The 21,027-nt window shown below is 40.3% G+C and overlaps 1 protein-coding gene across 4 annotated transcripts in view; it reads right to left on the bottom strand.

Annotated features, from left to right (window-relative positions):
* The window catches only part of LOC113068401 (arginine-glutamic acid dipeptide repeats protein-like), a 144,431-nt gene that overhangs the window by 49,174 nt on the left and 74,230 nt on the right, over window positions 1-21,027 (bottom strand). For all 4 annotated transcript variants that reach the window (XM_026241176.1, XM_026241177.1, XM_026241175.1 and 1 more), the window contains one exon: window positions 13,759-13,829. In XM_026241176.1, the coding sequence (XP_026096961.1) occupies window positions 13,759-13,829 (71 nt within the window). The remainder of the gene's footprint in view (window positions 1-13,758; window positions 13,830-21,027) is intronic.

Genomic DNA, 21,027 nt, shown 5'->3' with positions numbered 1-21,027 from the left:
ACAATGCCCCTCCCTGCATTTGTTTTCTTTCTTGCTGTATCTTCCCGGTCCTCTCTTTCTCTCCCTCTCTCTGGCTGTGTAGAGTGCTGTGTGCACGGAGGACATTTTCCAGCACACTGTGATGATATTGATTGCAGAGCCTCCCGATTGCAGCCCTGAAGTATTGACTAGCCACTCTCCTAATTGCAAACAAACACGCATACAATGTACACGAAGTATGTGGGAGTGATTAAACTCTGTCAAGCACTACGTCGAAAAACACTCCACAAGGATAACGTAAAGCCCAGAGCCCAGTGCTCTTTGGGTCCAGTGACAGCGAGTGGGCATGGGTTTCTGCTCTTTTTCTTATTACCCATTGTACTTTTTATAACAATTTGACCCTTTTTAAAAGGACTGCATTCTGGGGAGCCATCAAGAAAGCAGCATCGAGTCAGAAATGTTCATTCTGATCACTCGTCTAACCCAGCTCACAGGTCTCTCTACAATGAGCCTGATCTGAAAGCACACCCTTTACCCTAATGTACCAGCACTGCCATTACCCATAATTCCACAATAGAGCTCTGCTGCTCTCTAATTACGTCAACATTTCTGTGCCATTTGCACGAAAAAAAAAAAAAAAAAAGCAAAAAAACAGCATGCACTCACATGCGGTCTCCTGCACACAGGTGGTTGATTTTCATTAAGAAAAAAAAATTTCACTATAATTTTAAATCTTAAAATACACAAATACTTCCCTTTACCCATATTTATATTCGAGTATAAAATGAAGTCACATTATCAAAATTCACTGCATTTACTACATTCCAAGTTTTAATGTGCATTCAATTATTTATAGACTATTTTCACTATCCAATCAATTTCCAACATAAAAATTCAAATTCTATTCTTAATGCTTCCTCACAAAATAATGTTTACTCCACTATCCATCACATTACGGAACTAAAATGACTTGACTTAAAATGCAAATATATCCAAATGCCTTCTGATGTAAAATACCTCGCTCAGCCAGGAATATCGGCAACATCTCTTAAAAATGAAGTATGCCCAGAACTATCAGAGTCTGATTTTACTGCATGAAATGCATGACGTGATATTAAATATGGAGACTGGCATGATTTGTATGCTACAGTGTATAAATCGGTCACGTCGTAGAACACAAAGACCGTATTCGCCAAGAATATGTGCGACTGCATGATATAATTCTCACATCTTGCCAGTAATTCTTTAAACTTTCATGCTTAAATGTCAACCTCCCACACACAATTCTCTAATGGCTGTCGGTGAGAGCGATTTGACAGCGGAGGCTTAAGATTGTTACAGTGTGTCGATGCCCCAGATCACGAGAGACTGCAGAGCACAAACCACTTCCACTCGCTCCTCTCTATATCCTCGTCCTCTGTAAACCTTTAGATACACTCAATCCCTTCCTTCCTTCCAGCGGTGGTGGGAAACAGAGAATTTAAAAAAAGAGAAAAGGCAAGGTTGAAGCCATAAACCCCTGATATTGCACGTGCTCTGGCTACCACTTGGCATTTAAATGCCATTTGTGGCAGCAAACAGTTTACACTTAATTACAGCAGGCAGGCAGCTGTAGCGGCCAGCCTTTCCACACCGAAGCAAGCTGGGCCGCCAGCACCAGCCCTTTCAACTTCCCATGCCGCTTAAAGAGAGCTCACCTTTTAAATACTAAATTGGCCTGCTGCTCAGAACACCTCAGCAAGGGTTTCCCAGCTTCTGAGATGTTGGCCAGCGCCTCGGTTCTTCAAACACTCCACCTTCAGCCTGTCCTGCTGCCCCAGCGGTGCCTATAATCAATTGGCTTTTATACAGCACCATGAGCTCTGCCTTTGCTTTAGTGTGACACACACACAGACAGATAGAGGCCTTTACTGTGCTCTGAACCTGCTTGGATGATGTGCTGCACAGAGATGTTACTAAGGCATCTCCGCCACTCTGATCCGACCTTGGAAAGGGAAAAGGAATTGAAAAAAAACCCCAGCAAGATTTGAAAAATGTTTCAAAGCGGTTGCATCCAAACGACAGCAGTTTACCACTGTAGGCGACTCATAAAGATGTCATTGAATGAATTAATATACATTTCAGACGACACAACAGTTGCCTCCAATAAATGCAATTCATCTCAGTATTTGCGCTATTTTTGTCATTATAATATCTTATTATAATAAGGAAGAACACTTTGAATGATATTCAGCAACTGAACTCTTGTGCAAATATTTATCTTTTATTACACGGTCATATAAATAAACTGCCACAGAAGTGTCACAGATCTAAAGGAGCCAGCAAACTAACAGGACTATTTAGCAAATTTTGCAATGCAATACATGACAACACACATTTTTCAGTCCATTTTGCAAAATAAATATAAATATTTAAATATTATTAACAACGTCTCTTCCATGGCTTTTCTCCATATCTGCAACCAATCCAGGTGTTGTATTGTGTCTGGCATTCTCTAACATGTGACCAAGCGTCCTCAACCTACTGGCTCCCAATACATCAGGCAAGACGAACAGACAGTTCAAGACCAAAGAGGCAGGAAAAAAAAACACTTCACCTGTGAGAGCCAAACTGAGGACAGATACTCTGTCAGAGGATCTGATGTTGCTGTGCAGCTAACATATTTCTGAGTGGCAATAGGGACATCGGATAGATTACGTGTCACACACACACACACAAAAAAAAACACAAACAGGCAGACTGGGGTCTTAAACTGTCTCTTCTATTCACACACATACACTCTTCCATATCACCTTCAAGGCAGGTCTACTCATTAAATCAGCCCATTACATCTTTAGTGATAGTGAGGAGATCTCCTCAATAGCATGGATCAGCCTCAGACATGTGTGTCCAGTGCATGGAGGAAATTATAAATGGAGAGCATGGCCTCGTCTTGGAGCATGCCTACAGGCACACATTTATCAGTACCACCAGGCAGTGGCAGTCTTTTCAAAGAGTGAAATTGAGAAAAAAAGGAGAAAACAAACATTCTCAACATGTAAGTGTGCAGAAAATGATCTGGTGCTCTTTCTATATCTCATTACTTTTTCTTAAAGCTATAAAGAGCTATTCTGCAACAAATGGCTGAGGCATAACGGCAATCTATAAATGAGATGTTAAGTTCAATAGCCCAAGGTTAGAGGCTGAGAGAGCCAGAGCGCTTCATTGCACTCTGCATTGTTCTTTCCAGAGCGCAGATGAGTCTAGTCTTAGTGCATGGCTGCAGCATCAAGCGCTATTTATGAACTTCGTGCTGGCATGAGCGGGATGGTGAAGAGAAAAACTGAAAAACTGCTAATAAAACATTTTCTGTTCATTACAGGAATTCATGTGTGGCTTCTACGGTATCTTGCTGCTGTTGAAATCTGCCACAATTGATTTGTGAATGAATTTTGACAAATAACCTGATCTGGATAATGTGGCCCTTGTGGGTTCAGCTGTGGGACAAAAAAGTCAGAAAAGGGGCACCTTTAGGAAATGTGCAGTTACAACAACTAAAGCCCACTTGTACTTGTAATATAAGTAAGTAAATAAGTAAAATTCTATCTAAGACAGATTGAAATCTATTTGATTTTTGTGAAGTCAGATTAACAGACAGATAAGTTAATTGTGTCAATTACAAATCATTTAAGGTATATTTAGGCAAATATGTATATAAAACCATGTAGTAACTTGATTATATCGGTGTATATTAATGTAGTTAATAGGGCCGGACCAGAACATTTGATTATTCGAATATTCGCTTAGCTGTGCTGTTAAGAGTGCGTTTATTTTTCATAAAATTACTACTGAATCCACCTTTTAAACATTCATTTTAGTCTTGATTAAAGATTTAATTACAACAGACGATTCACTTTTCTTGTAAAAAGTGACACCAAGATTGCAAGTTCTTCGAGATTTCTTCATCATATGAATACCTAATGCATACAGAAAGAAATGGGAATGTGAAGACTGAAGGCAGTGGAATTTTCTATTGCTTTATATTTCCCATCCTCCCCAGGCCAGAGCACCCTCCCACTCTCCCTCCAGAGCTTTTTTTCTTCTTCTTCAACGAGAGCTAATTTGCAACATGTGTTCTTTAATGGAGAGAGCCACCCGATGGAAGCATGTGAACTCGATGCCACTGTAAATCTTCACTTCCACTGCTTTTTTTATTGGCATGTCACACTTCGGACAAGCTGGAAATTACACTCGGTGAACTGAGAAGCAGTGCCGAGACACTCTAGAAAGGCAGGGAAGAAAGGAAGAGGAAAAGAGACAGATGAGAAGGAAGCAGTGTAAGGTGCTATGAGTCGGCGAGAGAGAGAAGACTGGTCATGTCTGGAAGGGAGGATCCAATTACATGGCAGCCAGGCCAAGCACATGTGTTTGGAGAACAGGATTGTTGCAATAAATATTGTCCGTGCAAAGACTGTGTAACGCATTTGGCTAATACACAATATGAAGCAAATTACTTCGAGGCAAATATCAATTACAATATTTAAGTTAACAAGAACAGGAGATCCAACTGGGGAATAAAAATAAACGTTGTTTGGTGGGGGTGGGGGGGGGGTCAATTCAATTTCATCTATAATGTTTTGAGGGGGTAAAAACAAAAACAAATTTGAAAACATTAAGACCAATTTTCAAGTGTAATTTAAATGCTGAGGAATACATCATTATAATAGCTGTTTTATCACAGCGATTGGGAAAGTGTAAACATTCCCTTCGTGTTGGTATCTTTGTCATTTTTTTTCTCTTTGACATTAAAAAGGATGAGATAGAGAAGCCTGCCTTTCCCTTTTTAAGATGAAACAGTGGGGTTGAATGCCAGGGCTCAGCGTTCCCAGCTTCAGAAGCTAGTGAAGACATCAGAAGAGGGAATTTTCCTGTGATGTGCCAAAAAACGGCATTGTGTCTCTGCGGCAGATTCCAGCAATACAAGATGAGGAAAGTGAAATTAACATAGCTGTTCCTCTGAGACCCAAATGATTTCTAATGCATAAAAATACTTGACAAATACCCACCCTACCACCCGCAAAGCAGCAGTGGTAGTCCTTAAAGGGAAAGCCGTGATAATGAAACGTGGGGAGAAAGGCTCTGTTTAATAATTTAGTCTCGCCTGTCAAGGATCTGCTATTGATTGTGCTTTCAGGTGTCTTATGAAAATGTTATCTCCAGCCTCGCGGTTCTTCCCAGCTCCATCTGGCAATGTAATCACCACCCCATACACCACTGTTGACCCCACACACCTCCATTTTGATTTTACCCCTTGTTCTTGCTCTTTTTCCTCCTCCCTCCATCCCCTTTTCTCACCCCCACCCCCCGGCCACACAGCTTGTTTCCATAGTAGCATTTACTGAAAGCACATAGCTGTTAAAGGTATAAGAGTAAGAGAAAGAAAGGGAGGTGTGATCTAGAAGGGGGAAAAAAACCTTTTCGGGTTGTGTGATAACAGGTTGACTATTCTATCTTGCTTTATCCTAATTGGGTATTATTAGGAATGCACTGGTAAAGAAAGCACCACACTTCACACCAAAATACCATTGCTTTTATACATAGTGCATACATAGAAAAAATAATAATACAAAATGAAATAAACCAATTGTCAGATCTGTGCATTTAATGCTGCCTAATAGATCTGTCTTTTTAGTACTAATTTGAATCAATATAAAAATGTAAAAAGAAAATGTAAATAACTTTTTTCCTGTGGTATTGAAATTGGTAACTAGAAAAGTTAATATTTTCTGTTATTGCTTTAAATAGTGAAATTATTATTGTCAGAACCTTTAAATTAAGAATCAATCTGAATTTTAATTCAGTTTGCCTAAATGGCTTTATTTTGGAAAAAAGCACCAAAAACAAACAGATACAAACAGAGCTTCAATTGGCTTTGGAGAGATGCCCATTTGGAAGCAGCGCAGCATGGGCTATGTGTATTTTTGCACAGTGCTAAGTACCTAATGTCATTACCACCAGCAGCATTAATGCTTCCTTTAGTGGAATTTCAAGTATACAGGAGGGAGGGAGAAAAAAAAAAGAGCCCCACTTCATTCAAGGACATTAATCAAAACGCCCATTAAGTTGCAGCATTTCAAAGCATATTTACTTACACAGGGCTGACGCTTAAGGTGCTCTACAGTCACGTTTGCCGAACTAAACCACGCTGATAGCTAGGTTTTTTTTTTTGGGGGGGGGGGGGGGTGTTGCAACATCAGAACAATGAAAAGCCAATTCACAAAAAACAATTTGCTCAAAAATATGGCAGGAATTAAAAGAAAGACTATTTGACTACCATTACATGCCCGCAAAAAAAAATTGCTAATGGTGAAAACGCACGTTTTGCATGTTGCTCCTTCAGAATTTAGCATTGTGCGTGATGTCATCCTGCTTGCTGGGCAAAAAACGCTCCCCCCTCCTACATGGTTCCCTCAGTGCCAACACTCACAGCTAAACCTGTAGCCGCTCTGTATTCCTGCCCTACTCTAAACACGCTACCCTGCAGACAAAGTGCAAGCAAGGATATTTCAATCATTCGCTCCCAAACAGAGGTGCAGCGCCAGCTCTCTAGCTGCCGGTATAGAGCCCGCTGCCAGAGGCGTTTTTTCAGAGTCGCACACAATAACGGCAGAACAAAAACCTGGGGGCCACTTGTGAGAAAAGCACCTTTACATATTTATACATGCAAATGCACCAAATCATTTTCAGCGGCTGAGCAGGCACAGTGACGGGCAAGGGGAGGGTTGAACGAGTCAAGTTTAATAGTGAAAGAGATAGAAAACGCAAAGCCATCCCTGTCCACACAGCATCTCTTAATGACTGCAGGCTCCCTGATGTAAAGATGGCAGCGGCTGCCGCTCAGCTCAATAAATATTAACAAGAATTGGGACTGATGGCACTGCTCACTGATCCATAATTGCATTTCAAAATGCTGGAGCTTGTGGTGGGGGTGAGGAGGGGATCCTGATGGGGGAGTATGTGTGCATGGAAGCAGCTTTAGCAACTGATGAGGCAACCTACACACCTCCAGGCCGGATAAGGATTTCATCAGAGCTGCAGCGAGCATTTAACAGAGACACAGGCCATCATTATACTTTAAGAGACAGTTCACTCAAAAAATGTAATCCGTCATAAGTCAACATTTACTCACCCTCACATTGTTCAAAAACTGTGTGAATGTCCAGGTATTATTTTTTTTTTGGCCATACAATGAATCCCTTTTCTGGACCCCATTGACCTTTAATGCATTAAAAAAAAACTTGAAAATGTGTTGCAGGGAAAAAAAAAAAACTCAGATTTTGAACAATATGAGGGCAAGTAAATAATGATTTCCATTTTAGGTGAACCATACCTTTAATGTAATTCAGCTTGTTCAATCTTTTTCCTATATGCATATTTCTATATTTCTCCAGACTCATTAACACTCATTTTTTTGGTGCGTGGGCATCCTTACGGGTTGGAGAAATATGCACAAGGGCATTGAGCCCACGCATATCTTCATAAACCCACTTTTATGATCATTCATGCGTGAATGCACATATATTTGCATCTTCTTGAAAGGGTTTTAATTAAGGCTTTGAGTCACTAACTTTTGAGGGTGCAGAGATGAGCACAAAAACCATCAGGAGTGAATTACACTGGGAGTTTATTTGCATCCCATGAACGCAGGATCCAATGCATTAGGGAAGGCTGGCAGTGGGCTTATCAAACACTCCAACCGCACACCCTAATCAACAATATACGCATTGCCAATAATCAATAGTTTTGTTAATTGCCATTTCCCAGCTAGTGCAGGAGCATGGGTCAATGCACAGCCAGTTCAGATTGCAGCATCCTTGCCATCCACTGAGCTATTGTTTCAAGTGAATCATTAAGTGTCTATGTATAGCTCGGCTTAAGAGGCAAACAGTGTGTGGAATAATGGTTCTGTAGCAAACTGACATAAAACTGGAGTTCACATTTTCAAATTTAATGGGTTACAGAAAATCTGTAAAATGGATTTTAAAATGGTATAACATGTTAAACAGAGCTGATAGTACTACAATAACTGAACATTAATCAAATGAGCTAAAAATAAACACGCAAAAGGTGGGTGATGTATGGAACTGTGAAAAATGGGGGTTCTAATGCTCCAGAATACTGTCAAGACTTCCCCAAATTCATCTCATACTCGCATGGTAAATAGAAAAATACTGGAAATTACTGACTCATTGTATGGACAAAAACACGATGAGAGATTTCAAAATATATATATATATATATATATATATATATATATATATATATATATATATATATATATATATATATATATATATATATATATATATATATATCTTATGTTCCACAAAAGTCAGTCAGTCTTGCACGTTTGAAACGACATGCAGGTGAGTAAATGACAAGCAAAAATTCTAAACTGTATTTAAGAATGTCAGATGGGAACCCAGCAAAGAACATTTCTTCTTGCTGTGCATCATTGGAAATCATGAGTTCTTTTGATAATTGTATTGTACATCACACCTAATTAAATGTCCATAAGCACCAATACAGCGAGAAGAGCAGGGCATTTCTGCCTGCGGCGGAGCCCCCAGAGGCGAGCAGCAATCACTCCATTAGAGGCAGCGCTGTGCTGCAGCTGAGCTGGCCAATATCAGCAAATTAGTTTAGCCACGAGGATGGGGGAAGGGTGCCACGGCAACACACACCGACAACCGCGTCAGTCATGAGGCATATGCAGCCGGCCCAAATTAACAGGAGGACCAAGTGAGGGAGGCAGGCAGAGACAAAGAGGGTAGAGCTGGAGACTGTGATTGACTGGAGGATAAAGGCTTCTGCTGTTTATGATCGATTCGGTGCTGAATTGTCTTTGTGTCTAAGCAACCCGAGAGAGATCTTTCTCTTCCTGTCTCACCTCTTCTCTTCAAAGCCAACAACGTCTCAAGGCTCCGTTTCCAGCCAATAGTGTGTCAACAAGACTCGCTGCATAGCTGCTTTTCCTATTAGCAACAGATACTTAACTGAATGTGTTACATTAATACAGCGTATGTCTTATGCACAGCACTAATGGGCTGAGGCCATAAAATAAACACACAGAGGCTGTCCACATCCTTGAAATCAGTATGCACTGCTGGCTTTTAGACACAAAACGGTGCTGGGCTAACAGTGGCCTATTATAACACCTGAGCTGAAGCAAAGCCCTGTGTTGTAGGAGATACAAGCACAGCTCCTTTCTACTTGAGAGAAAGGCAGAAATCTTCAAAACTATGTAGCATTGAGTTTGAACACATTTTAAAAGAGAAATTAAATCGGACACTGGTATCATACATTTTGCACAAAAATATTATTCTGGTCCAGCTATCACAGTGACCACAGTCCTTTTAAGCAATGTTAGATCTGGAAGTATTTTCCCCATTCATTTCTCTATATTTTACTTTTTATCTATACACTGAAAAGAGTTGTCCTTCTTAATACTTGTGGAAAATGATATTTCCTTTAATGAACAGTAAGTTTAATGAAACAGCCTTTTTGACAAATCTTTGCAACAACATAAATGTTTCAATAAACAAATGAGGCATGTGTGTGCGCAAACAAGCAAAAAAGTGAGCAATGCTCTTTAAACTGAAAGGTGGAGCTTGTGTGTGTAAGAATTGGCAAGATGAACAGAAGACATACATACAGCAGCAACTTGCTATATTCCCCACCCCCGTTTTCCACTGTTAATTATCTTTTAAACTGTCTTTATCACAGAAATGTTTACACAAGCTGAGGGGAGTTTGAAATAGTGTGACTGTGCACGCTCACAAACAAGGGTGGAGGCACCTGTCTTTGTATATCTTTGAGCTCGTTTAAGCAGGAAGCTCATACAGAATATAAATATAACTGATGGGGAAAAGGAAAAGGATGAGTGAAAAGCATGTCAATTAACGGTCTAATTTGACTGAGTAAAGCGCAGAAACATCTCTGTGTCAGTGTGAAGATCTGTGAATGTGTGTGCATCAACATACCAGCCATACACACCGGCCACCCGCACACACAAAAAGATCTCATCGCTCAAAGTGGGCAGAGGGATTGATTGCAGCATGCAGGCTTTCTCTGTGGTGCTAACTGGATTCCCAGGTCATTAAATAAAGTACACAGGGTGATGTTGTCCAACCCTTAAGACTAGAGGAGAACAATATTAATGAGGTTATTTTGCCCAAAGCAAGGCAATTTCCTCACCTCACGGCAGAAGAGGGTCACTGAGAGAGAGGCTCAAGTGATGCTGCATGAAACAGAAGCTCTCAAAAGCACGCTAGCAAAATACGGAAGAATCCTGTCCTCCAGAGAGCCATGATCGTTATGCATGTAATGAATTCACTTTATTATGTAGAAACACTCTGTAAATCCACTAATGCTGGAACCTTTCCGATATCCTAATTTACCGTTATGGCCCACTATCCCGTTCTGCCCTACTCAATACAAGTGAATGAATCAAGCCAGCGTTAAAAGCTAAGAAAGGGTGAGAATACATACGAATGGACATCAATGGAGGGTGGGGGGATTGTGTAGTGGGGTCAGGGCAATTGACCTCAAGGTTTTTCCACCATTTCAAATGGACAGATGCTGGCTTCCCAATTAAAAAGAGAGAGCTGACAGCAGCATTTAGAGGTGAACATCTAGAGGTGAACATCTGAGCTGTAGCAGCAAACCCATTACACTCGTTTCAAATGAGCTGAACAATCTAACAGTTATGAAACACTCATATTCCATGTGTGCTAGATGAAAACTAGATGATTTGCGTTGCCTAAACAACTCGTTGACTCAATAGTTCTCAAAAAATGTATAAATAAAAATAATTAGAGCTGAAACAATTAATCGATTTAATCGATTAAAATCGATTATTAAAATAGTTGTCAACTAATTTAGACATTGATTAGTTGCTAAATAACTTATTTGCTGTAAGCGGCTCATTTCGTGGATATTTTAAATCTGCGGTGAACAAAGTGTGGCAGTAATGATCCACCGGAGGTTTTACTCAGCCAGTACAGCAAGAGAAGTAGCGAATAGCCAATAGCTGGCCTCGTTTTATTTCACGTACTTCCTGAACTGCGTCTGCTGCATTCAGCGAGATGGCGGAGGCAGGAGGCAGTGGAGTAAGCTTGAGAAAGAAAAAGAAAAAAGCGGAAGATAAAACTAATCGAACAAAGTCATCCAAAGTGTGGGAGTACTTTGAGCCTTCAAAAAAGAAGAGTAACCTGTAAACTCTGCACTACTGAACTGTTTAAGTCTTGTATCTGTGCAGATTATCCAGTACAATGTTGTTTGCAAATGTTTAGTCGTAAAAGCTAATAACATTGCTTTTTAACAGTTAACATTTAAAGCTTTACAAACATGTTCTGTGATCAGTTTGTCGTTTACCATGTCATAATTCAGTCTTACAGCCTAATTATGACTGAATGAGAGAGGTAAATGTTTAAATGTATTTGAAATGCACTTTTTTCCCCAAGTATTCACTGCTCTTTGTCACACAGCAGGTTTTTTGTACGCGTCCAATTTTTTCTGGACAACCTTCTGATGGATTTTACTTTAAAATGTGTGTTCCATTCAGGTTTCATGCCACTGGCACTTTATTCGAAGGACTGTTTACAATTTCACAGCATAAGCTATAAAGCCGTTTCCCAGGTATAAGCTGTGTGTTTACAGGAAACAAATAAAATGCAACGTACTGCAGTTTTATTCTGTTTTACTCTTCTACTTCTTGAAAATATGTTCTGAAAGATTCCTTAATAAGCTTTGTTTTGGATGTTAAACTACTTTAGGAGCCCTAAGGACTGACATGGTGAAAACACTGTTTGAAATCTCCTTGTGAAATTTGCTAGAGTATGGGTCAGTGTATTGATTGCAGAAGAGTTCGACAAAGGATTACTAGCGCATAATAAAACACAACTCCAGGTGTATTTTTGATGAGGATATGACGATGCAAAATGGTTAAAATCTCTAAAAAGTCTATGTTGAATGATAAAGACCCTTTATTAATAATTTACTTGGGGGAAAATGGGTAAAACTAAAATATAAGTACATAAACTGTTTAATCGTAAAAATAATCGCCCTATTATTAAAATAATTATATTTAGTTAAAAAAAGGGTTTTATCTATTATCTATCTATTTTAATAAAACATCTTAAAATATTAGTTGCCTTCACTAATCGACTAGCCATCAACAAGGGACAGGGGAGGTTGCAGGTTGGAGTAATGGGTGTGGGAAAAGGTGGCATGCCGACAGGTGAATGCTACAACAGAAACTATCCCCTAACCACTTAGAAAGACCTTTATCCATGCCCCCTACCTTTTGGCACTCCCTGATCTTTCATCACACCCACTGCTCTAGCCTGCAGTTATTCCTACTTGAACAATTCGACAACTGACAGCTGACTCGATGTCCATCATGACCCATGCCATGCATAAAAATTAGAACGTCTATCCAGTCCACTTCACGGCCAACAATATTGGATGAGCATTGACCAAGTAGATGGATTAAGGTGGTACCAGATATACAGGAAGGCAATTGAAGCCTTTTCTTCTCCTCTGATATTTACAGCCATCAGACATAGACCCCTAGATCTGCACTTAACATGAAGATAATCATGAACCATACTATATGTTATTCTTGGCAAGAGCAAGATTCTGCTGCCCTCAGCACTCTTTAAAGCAATCCGATTACAGGTTGCTTTGATGCCCGGGTTCTGGCATGCACTCCTTTCCTCTGCACATCTTTCTCCCTCATCCAACCAGCCCTGAACACCCCACCCCCTCCCCACTCCCATCAGCACCTTGGATGTTCAGTACCATTAACAAAGCCTCATGGGTCTTCCTCCACACACTCTATGGGAGCTGGGGCGAGGGGATTTGCTGAAGAACCTCTCGGCTAATTGTCTCCTGCTGAGGGGAAGTAGCCATCAGAAAAGCCATAATGTGCTTATTTGCTTGTGACATAACGTTATCTCAACATAGCATTGAATGTGGCACCCATGGAGAAAAAAAACCCGCAGCTGTCTGTGGCTGCTGGAAGAAATAAATCAGGGAAATACATTGGCTTAATAAAGCAGACTGAATGCGAGATGGGGTTTTGCTCTCTGATCAATGTGTCCTTTGAAGATTCAAGCTTTTTAAGTAGCTGATTAATAATCTATATAAAAAAAGTGTCAACGAGGAGAGGATCAAGTGGCGAAAACTACAATCTGCAAAAGGAGTTTGTCTTTTGCTTTCTCTAACTTTTTTTTAATTGATCAATTAATGGCATGTAAAACAAAGCTGGCGCTACAACGTAAACGTGTGAGCAATACGAGGCTTTGTAGGGAATATCTGGTGCGTCGCTTCACACAAGCTAATTAAACTTGTAAATCTCAGTGTGTTGTAGGCTGACTTTCCTATAAGAGTAAAAAACACCGGCATTAAAAGTAGGAAAAGCCAACTGTCAGCACATTTCATTTCCAGAAAACACCCATAAGCCCGGTTAAACAAGCGTACAGGAAAATCTGAAGGTATGAAACTTAATTTCCAACACTGTAGCAACATTGCTCCTGGACATCAACTGCATTGCAACCTTGTTCTGATATGAATCAAGGCAATTACCCACATCAAACCCTTGTGTTTGATCCTGCTTTTGATGCATAGAATAAGATATTGAATGAAACACAATGGCAACACGGTTAAATAAGGGCTGTTGGAGAACGAGCCCTGATTTGGACAAATGAATGAAAAGAAAAAGCCACGTCAACTCACCAGCTTGAAGTCCTGAATGCTACAGATGAAGTAGGGCGTGTTCGGCCGTCGGCTCTCTATATACACACAATCTGTGAAGAAGATAAACAAGAGTGTTACTATCATCATTTAGACTGTCAGATAGGATGATCTCAATTATCTTAATTTCTCAAACCTGCACAAAATCGGTTTCCCTTTGTAAAACACAACTGAAATGTGAGTAATAGGATTAAAGGGCTTTTGGACGCAGGACAGTCCACCCTTTCCAGAACAAACATCAAGGGGAGTCTCAGAAAGATGGTCAGTATTGTTCCAGCACAATTACTTGACGGCAGGGGTTTGTGTAGCAAAGGAAACATAATAAACGAACACAGGAGACGATGTGAAGCTGATATGAGGCAGAACGTATACTAAACTATGCAAAAATTACATAACTTTTCCTCCTCTGAAGTGAGGCTAAGCAGAGGGCCTCTGTGTTTAAATTAAATGTGACTGGTGGTATGGCCAGGTCATGAACCTTCATCTTCTTAACAAAAACATTCACACTGCACAGCCCTCCAAACAGGAGAAAGGAGCTTTAGCTAAGTAGACACACATACACGCACACATACTTCCTTCCTCTGCGGTCAATCTGCCAAACATTTGTAGAGTGCGGGGGATGAAAAGATCACCCTCTTGTTCCAACCGCTTCTCCGCGGAGAGACAATCTGAGGCGCTCTTGAAATGGAAAATACTTCAGTGCCGTGCTGCACCGACATCAAAATTATTGTGAGTTATGTGGGGGGGAACGATGTCTTTTGAAAGAAAGGGAGTGTTTAGAGTTGTTTGCTAGATAAGAATCTTACATACATGAATGATCCTCCAGTTTGAAGACAAGCATTCTTTGATAGCTCAAATGTGTTGCGAACACAAAGAGGGTTGTGCTCGGCTGCTTGGATCACCCTCCAAGGTGCCAGCCATTGCTCCATTCAAAACACTCATTACATTACACTGCTATTTCACACTACAAAACTATTTAACATCAGCACCCAAACCAGAATTTGTGTTACCAAGACCTGTGCCGCTCAGCTTGAGATGAGGTGACAGGGTTGCTGTGGTTTCAAGTCAACATAAATGTAAAGTAAATATGGTCGGTTTTGAAAGACATTTATAGTGCCAAATTAATTCGTTCACATTATTCAACAATAAAAAAAAAAGTATCTCCTTATAATCTTTCATCAAAATGCAAGAACTTGCACCGCCTCTTAAATGACTTTCCTTATTTGATGACATCACCTTTGGAAAGTCGGTCTATAAGATAATGTTAAGTCTGACTAAATTTTTTTTGGGACCCTTCCACTTTTCACAATCCAATCAACTTCCAGGTCTTACCTTTCATTTTTTTCTTATTGTCTCGAAAGTTACTGCACAAAAGAAAAACGGCTGGCAAATGCCATTCCATTTTCGGTTTAACTGACAAATAATTAAGGCCTAAAGGCCTAGGTGATTTTAGAGGGAGAGCAAGTTATTACATTAATTTTCTGATGAAATCACTATTAGATAATGTTAACTAATAACCAAGTAGCTATTTTGCATTCAAGTCTGACCAAATTCAGGTTGGATCATTTTCACGATTCAATCAACTCTCAAGGCTCACCTTTTTTATAATTCTCACTGAAAATAGTTTGTCAAAAAAGTTGCTACAAAAATAAATCTGATAACAAATGCCATTTCATGTTAACTTTGACCTAAATTTAAAAGCACAGATCAAAAAAGCATTCAGGCCTTAAAAATCATAAAAACTAGGGCTGGGCAAGTTAAAGTGTTATTATCGTGTTCACACAATGCCGACAATTATTTTAATCGAACGTTAATGCAGTTTTTTATTATGAAAATTCGTTGCTCACTAGCTCTAAATACAGATAGACAAATCATGGGTCAAATGGGGATGCTCCCGATAAAATTATATAGGCTAAGCAACAGCATTCACAAACCACTGTCTACTGTTATTTTTAACAGAAAAGACTGCAACAAGCTCGTAATCATGCCTTTATAAGTTGGAAATAGAAAGTTACCGATAGCATGAGAAGACCACGAAGCAGCGCTCTCACTCAACACAGAGGAGTGAATCGTTTTGTTAACTTTGTGGTTTATTATTTTGAGTCATATATACACATCTCTCTCACAATATACTGCTTTACACATCTATCGCTTTTTGCAAGTCATTAAATAAAAAAATGCCTGTTATAATGTTATGACCGAGGCTCTGGAGTCTGAGCATAACTTGTTTTTCTATAACTATAAAATATTTTCTATAAAAATGTTATGGCAGTGACAAATAGCTTGTTTTATATTTAATTTAATTACATTAATGTTATAAGATGAGATTTAGGCTAAAATAAATATGCAGTTTAATAATCTGATTACAAATTTGTATCGTTGCCCAGCACTAATAAAAAAATCTAAAATCACTACCAAGGAAATGGCAAAAAGTGGCTTATCAGAAAACAGATTAAGAGTCATAACAGATTCCTGGATCCACGATTCATCCACACTTCCAGGCACGTAAACAAAGGTCATACTGCACATTATAAAACCAGCTATGCATTAACAAGGGCAAGTTCACCATTGTGTCTTCAGTTCACTAAATCCATAAGCAACACCAGAGTGTGTTGATGATGGGGGTCGAGCCTCGCAGTTACCCAGCAGCCATATCTGAACACACAGCTCCTGGAGTGTGGCACAAACACACTCTCACACCACGGCGAGGATAGCAGCCTGTCCATGCCTGTGTGTGTGTGTGTGTGTGTGTGTGTGTGTGTGTGCCATTGCTTTAAACACAGATTTGGAGATGTTAGAAGTCTTCGTGACTCTAAAATTGCATGGAGATAAATGTTTATCTAAACGCTTCAGTATTCCAGGGATAAATTCACGTAGCATAGGCAGAGAAGGCTAAAAGCTTCTACTAACAAAAGGAGAGTGACTCCGCTCCAGCCCTCTTAGTGCACATCATGTTTTATTTATTTGTTTTGCCTGGTGTTGTTATTGATTCCGTTGCGTTTATCAATGCAGCAGGCAGAATAAAGATATTTAATAGGCTGAGCACAGTGTAAACCATTCGGGGTGGGGGGTGGGGTGTTAAAAATACAGAGGGGGCCATTTTGAGTGGGTTGCATGTGTGACAGGAAAGGATTGTTATCAGCACAGGGTTTTTCTAAGGCTGCGTTAGTGGGGTGGGCTGAGCTCTGCCTGTCAGTTTCTACCGGAGCTCACCCTCTCATTTACAAGATAATGTAAGTGAATATATCCATCAGCGCCATTACTGACCGTCTTCACCAGAGGGGGAGGGGAGGTTGGAGAACAAAAGAGACAAATCTCAATGAAATGAGATGACATGTTTCAGAACGTCCCAGGCGGTGTTGAGAGGGATTTACCTTTGAGAATTGGGGCTTATAGTCTCTTAACCCGGCTGGTAGATTCATTTAGAGGAAATGGATTCCCTACATAGTGAAAAAGAAATAGATATCCGTGCTGTGAGGCGTAAGGAAAATACTGAGGTACAAAGGTATGGTGTGAAATGCTTCCTGAGGTAAATTAAGCTGTAAATGTGACTTCAGCCAATTTCTAGGCAATAAAGCTAAAGGAAAATCAATATTTTGCAGTATTTATGCATTTCTCGCTCTCTCTCCGTATACACACACCTAAAAGATTTATTAGGAACACCATACTAATACGGTGTTTAACCCCCTTTTGCATTCAGAACTGCCTTAATTCTACATAGCATTGATTCAACAAGGTGCTGAAATCATTCTTTAGAAATGTTGGCCAATATTGATAGGATAGCATCTTGAAGTTGATGGAGATTTGTGAGATGCACATCCAGGGCACGAAGCTCCCATTCCACCACATCCCAAAGATGCTCTATTGGGTTGAAATCTGGTGACTGTGGGGGCCATTTTATTACGTTGAACTCATTGTCATGTTCAAGAAACCAATTTGAAATGATTCAAGCTTTGTGACATGGTGCATTATCCTGCTGGAAGTAGGCATCAGAGGATGGGTACATGGTGGTCATAAAGGGATGGACATGGTCGGAAACAATGCTCAGGTAGGCCGTGGCATTTAAACGATGCACAATTGCCACTAAGGGGCCTGAAGTGTGCCAAGAAAACATCCCCCACACCATTACACCACCACCAGCAGCCTGCAAAGTGGTAACAAGGCATGATGCATCCATGTTCTCATTCCGTTTACGCCAAATTCTGACTCTATCATCTGAATGTCTCAACAGAAATCGAGACTCATCAGACCAGCCAACATTTTTCCAGTCTTCAACTGTTCAATTTTGGTGAGCTTGTGCAAATTGTAGCCTCTTTCCTATTTGTAGTGGAGATGAGTGGTACTCTGTGGGGTCTTCTGCTGTTGTAGCCCATCCGCCTCAAGGTTGTGCGTGTTGTGGCTTCACAAATGCTTTGCACCAACAACCATGCCATGCTCCAAATTGCTTAAATCACCTTTCTTCCCCATTCTGACATTCAGTTTGGAGTTCATGAGATTGTCTTGACCAGAACCACACCCCTAAATGCATTGAAGCAACTGCCATGTGATTGGTTGATTAGATAATTGCATTTATGAGAAATTGAACAGGTGTTCCTAATAATCCTTTAGGTGTGTGTGTGTGTGTGTGTGTGTGTGTGTGTAAATATATATATACACGCGCACACACACACACACACACACACACACACACACACACACACAGTACAGACCAAAAGTTTGGACACACCTTCTCATTCAAAGAGTTTTCTTTATTTTCATGACTATGAAGTCACACTGAAGGCATCAAGGGCTATTTGACCAAGAAGGAGAGTGATGGGGTGCTGCCCCAGATGACCTGGCCTCCACAGTCACCGGACCTGAACCCAATCCAGATGGTTTAGGGGTGAGCTGGACCGCAGACAGAAGACAAAAGGGCCAACAAGTGCTAAGCATCTCTCGGGGAACTCCTTCAAGACTGTTGGAAGACCATTTCAGGTGACTACCTCTTGAAGCTCATCAAGAGAACGCCAAGAGTGTGCAAAGCAGTAATCAAAGCAAAAGGTGGCTACTTTGAAGAACCTAGAATATGACATTTTCAGTTGTTTCACACTTTTTTGTTATGTTCATAATTCCATATAATTCCACATGTGTTAATTCATAGTTTTGATGCCTTCAGTGTGAATCTACAATATAAAATTGGTGAGTGAAATCCAGTCATTTCAAACAGAATCCGTGTAATCGATAATTTCATGTCAGGATGAGAGATTTTTCCTTGCAGATTTCGCACCGGGGTCAAATTGGACACAAAAAGCTGCTTAGTTTGGAATTGAATTGTATAATCTGTGCTTCACACAACACCACACTACTGAACCTTTATGTGACTGCACTTTAACACTGCATTTGCCATTTGAGTTTAAATCAGAGATGTATTTAATTGCATTTTTTTTGTCATCTTCTAATGCAATAAGATATGAAATGTTGGTTACATAAAAAAGCAACTGTAATATGCGACAAAAAACACTGCTAATATTCGAGTCTAGATGAACAAAGTCTGCAAAAACTAGAAATGTAGGTTTAAAACAATCCAAAGGTTTTTCCCACTCATCTGAGAAACTCACTTACAAATAAAAGGTCCTCAGGAAATAAACTGCGTTTAATTTTTTACAATAATGATGGTGCTTGTTGACAGTGGAGAGGCTGTAATTTACACTGTACTCTTTGAAAGCGGACCTTTAAGACTCCAATCTGTTCAGCTGCTTTCCAGCCATTTTGTGCTCTTAGAGAAGCCCCTCTCCATCAGAGACTGAGCAGGCAGAGAAAAAAAGGAAAGAGACTGAGAGAAGAAGAGAGCGAGAGAGGCATCTGGGGGAGGGGTGTATGGGATTTGAGGGGATGTGTGCTGTTCTAGGGGCTTTGTGGCCTCCCAAATGCCTCCCACAGGCCACAGCTATCTCTCTCTCAGTCTCTTTACTGGACTCTCTCGTTCTCTCTTTAGTGGCCTGAGGAGAACAGAAGGGTGGGGGCTTTGCAAACAGCAGATCCATTATCGACCACTCTGCTGGAGCAGCCTGGCCTCATCCTTAGATTGAGATTTATTGAGGTGAAGAAATAGCCCATCACACGCAGAGATGCCCTCACACATACAACGACAAAACACCCGAGCGGATGTTGGAAGTTGATCTGCTTGCAGCTAATATTTCTTAATGTATTGTCACTCATCACTTAGCAACATGAATATTCATGTGGAAAGGGAAGAGGGGTAGCACTCATTCAGTCCTCCTCCGCCGAAGCTTATTGTTCACTCAGCCATTCTTCTAAAGTTGTGAAGCGTGGCTAATTTAAAACACACCTTTACCAATGAAAGAGGCCTTCCCTGCTTTCCGTGTCAATCCAGTTGCTGTTTTAATCCACTCTGCCTCCAAGGAGGAACGCTGAGACACAAAAAAGCTAAAGCAAAAATTTAATATTTCACAGGCTCCCAGCTGTTTACTTTAAGAGAGGGACAGTGTTACTGTTGAGAAAAGCCTTTGGCTAGGAGACTTCTTGGCTCAGCGCATCATTGTAAATGCATCATTGCCTACGGCGAGCAACGGTCGGGCTAGTTTGTTTGGTGTTTCACTCGTCGGCTCTTGTCGGGCTCACATCGGTGGCAGTTTACTCGATTCAACATGCTGAATCGACCTCAGAGATTGGATGTTCAGTTTAATGAACGAGTCAGTGCCTGAGAATTAAAGCAAAAGTGATGAGAACAAGCATGTGAATGAAGCCGGTAAAGAGAAGGCTGTTTAAATGTTACGTAATCTTTCCCACTCATAATACGCTAATGTTTTTAGAACAACATGAGCTGCTTTAAATGATTGAAGTTATCAATGTTATTGAAATTCCAAAAGGTAAGCAAGCACTGCTTTGTTTACCTTTGGTATATCTGTGTTTATCACATATCCTTGTTTCTGATTCTTCTTTTGAATGATGAATATATACTATTAATAGCTGCTGATATGAAAAGATCGTTCCTCTCACACATGCGCAGAAGGCATGTGTTAAGTCTGATTTATACTTCTGCATCGGACCTACGCCGAAGGCTATGCATCAGTTTTCATTTATACTTCTACATCGTTGTCCACATAGACTTGCAGTACACATGCTAACCGCTAGTTTGCAGTGTCCAAGGTCATGTGGCTGGTGTGACCCGCAGTACCACAAAAAAAGTTTAAGAAGATTCAGCTCTTTGGAGAAGCATTAAAGCCGTGATGGCAGCAATATCAAATAATT

Source organism: Carassius auratus, linkage group LG44F (genome assembly GCF_003368295.1).
Source record: "Carassius auratus strain Wakin linkage group LG44F, ASM336829v1, whole genome shotgun sequence".
NCBI lineage: Eukaryota > Metazoa > Chordata > Actinopteri > Cypriniformes > Cyprinidae > Carassius > Carassius auratus.
The sequence above is the reverse complement of the archived record's forward strand: the minus strand, read 5'-3'. Positions and strand labels throughout refer to the sequence as shown.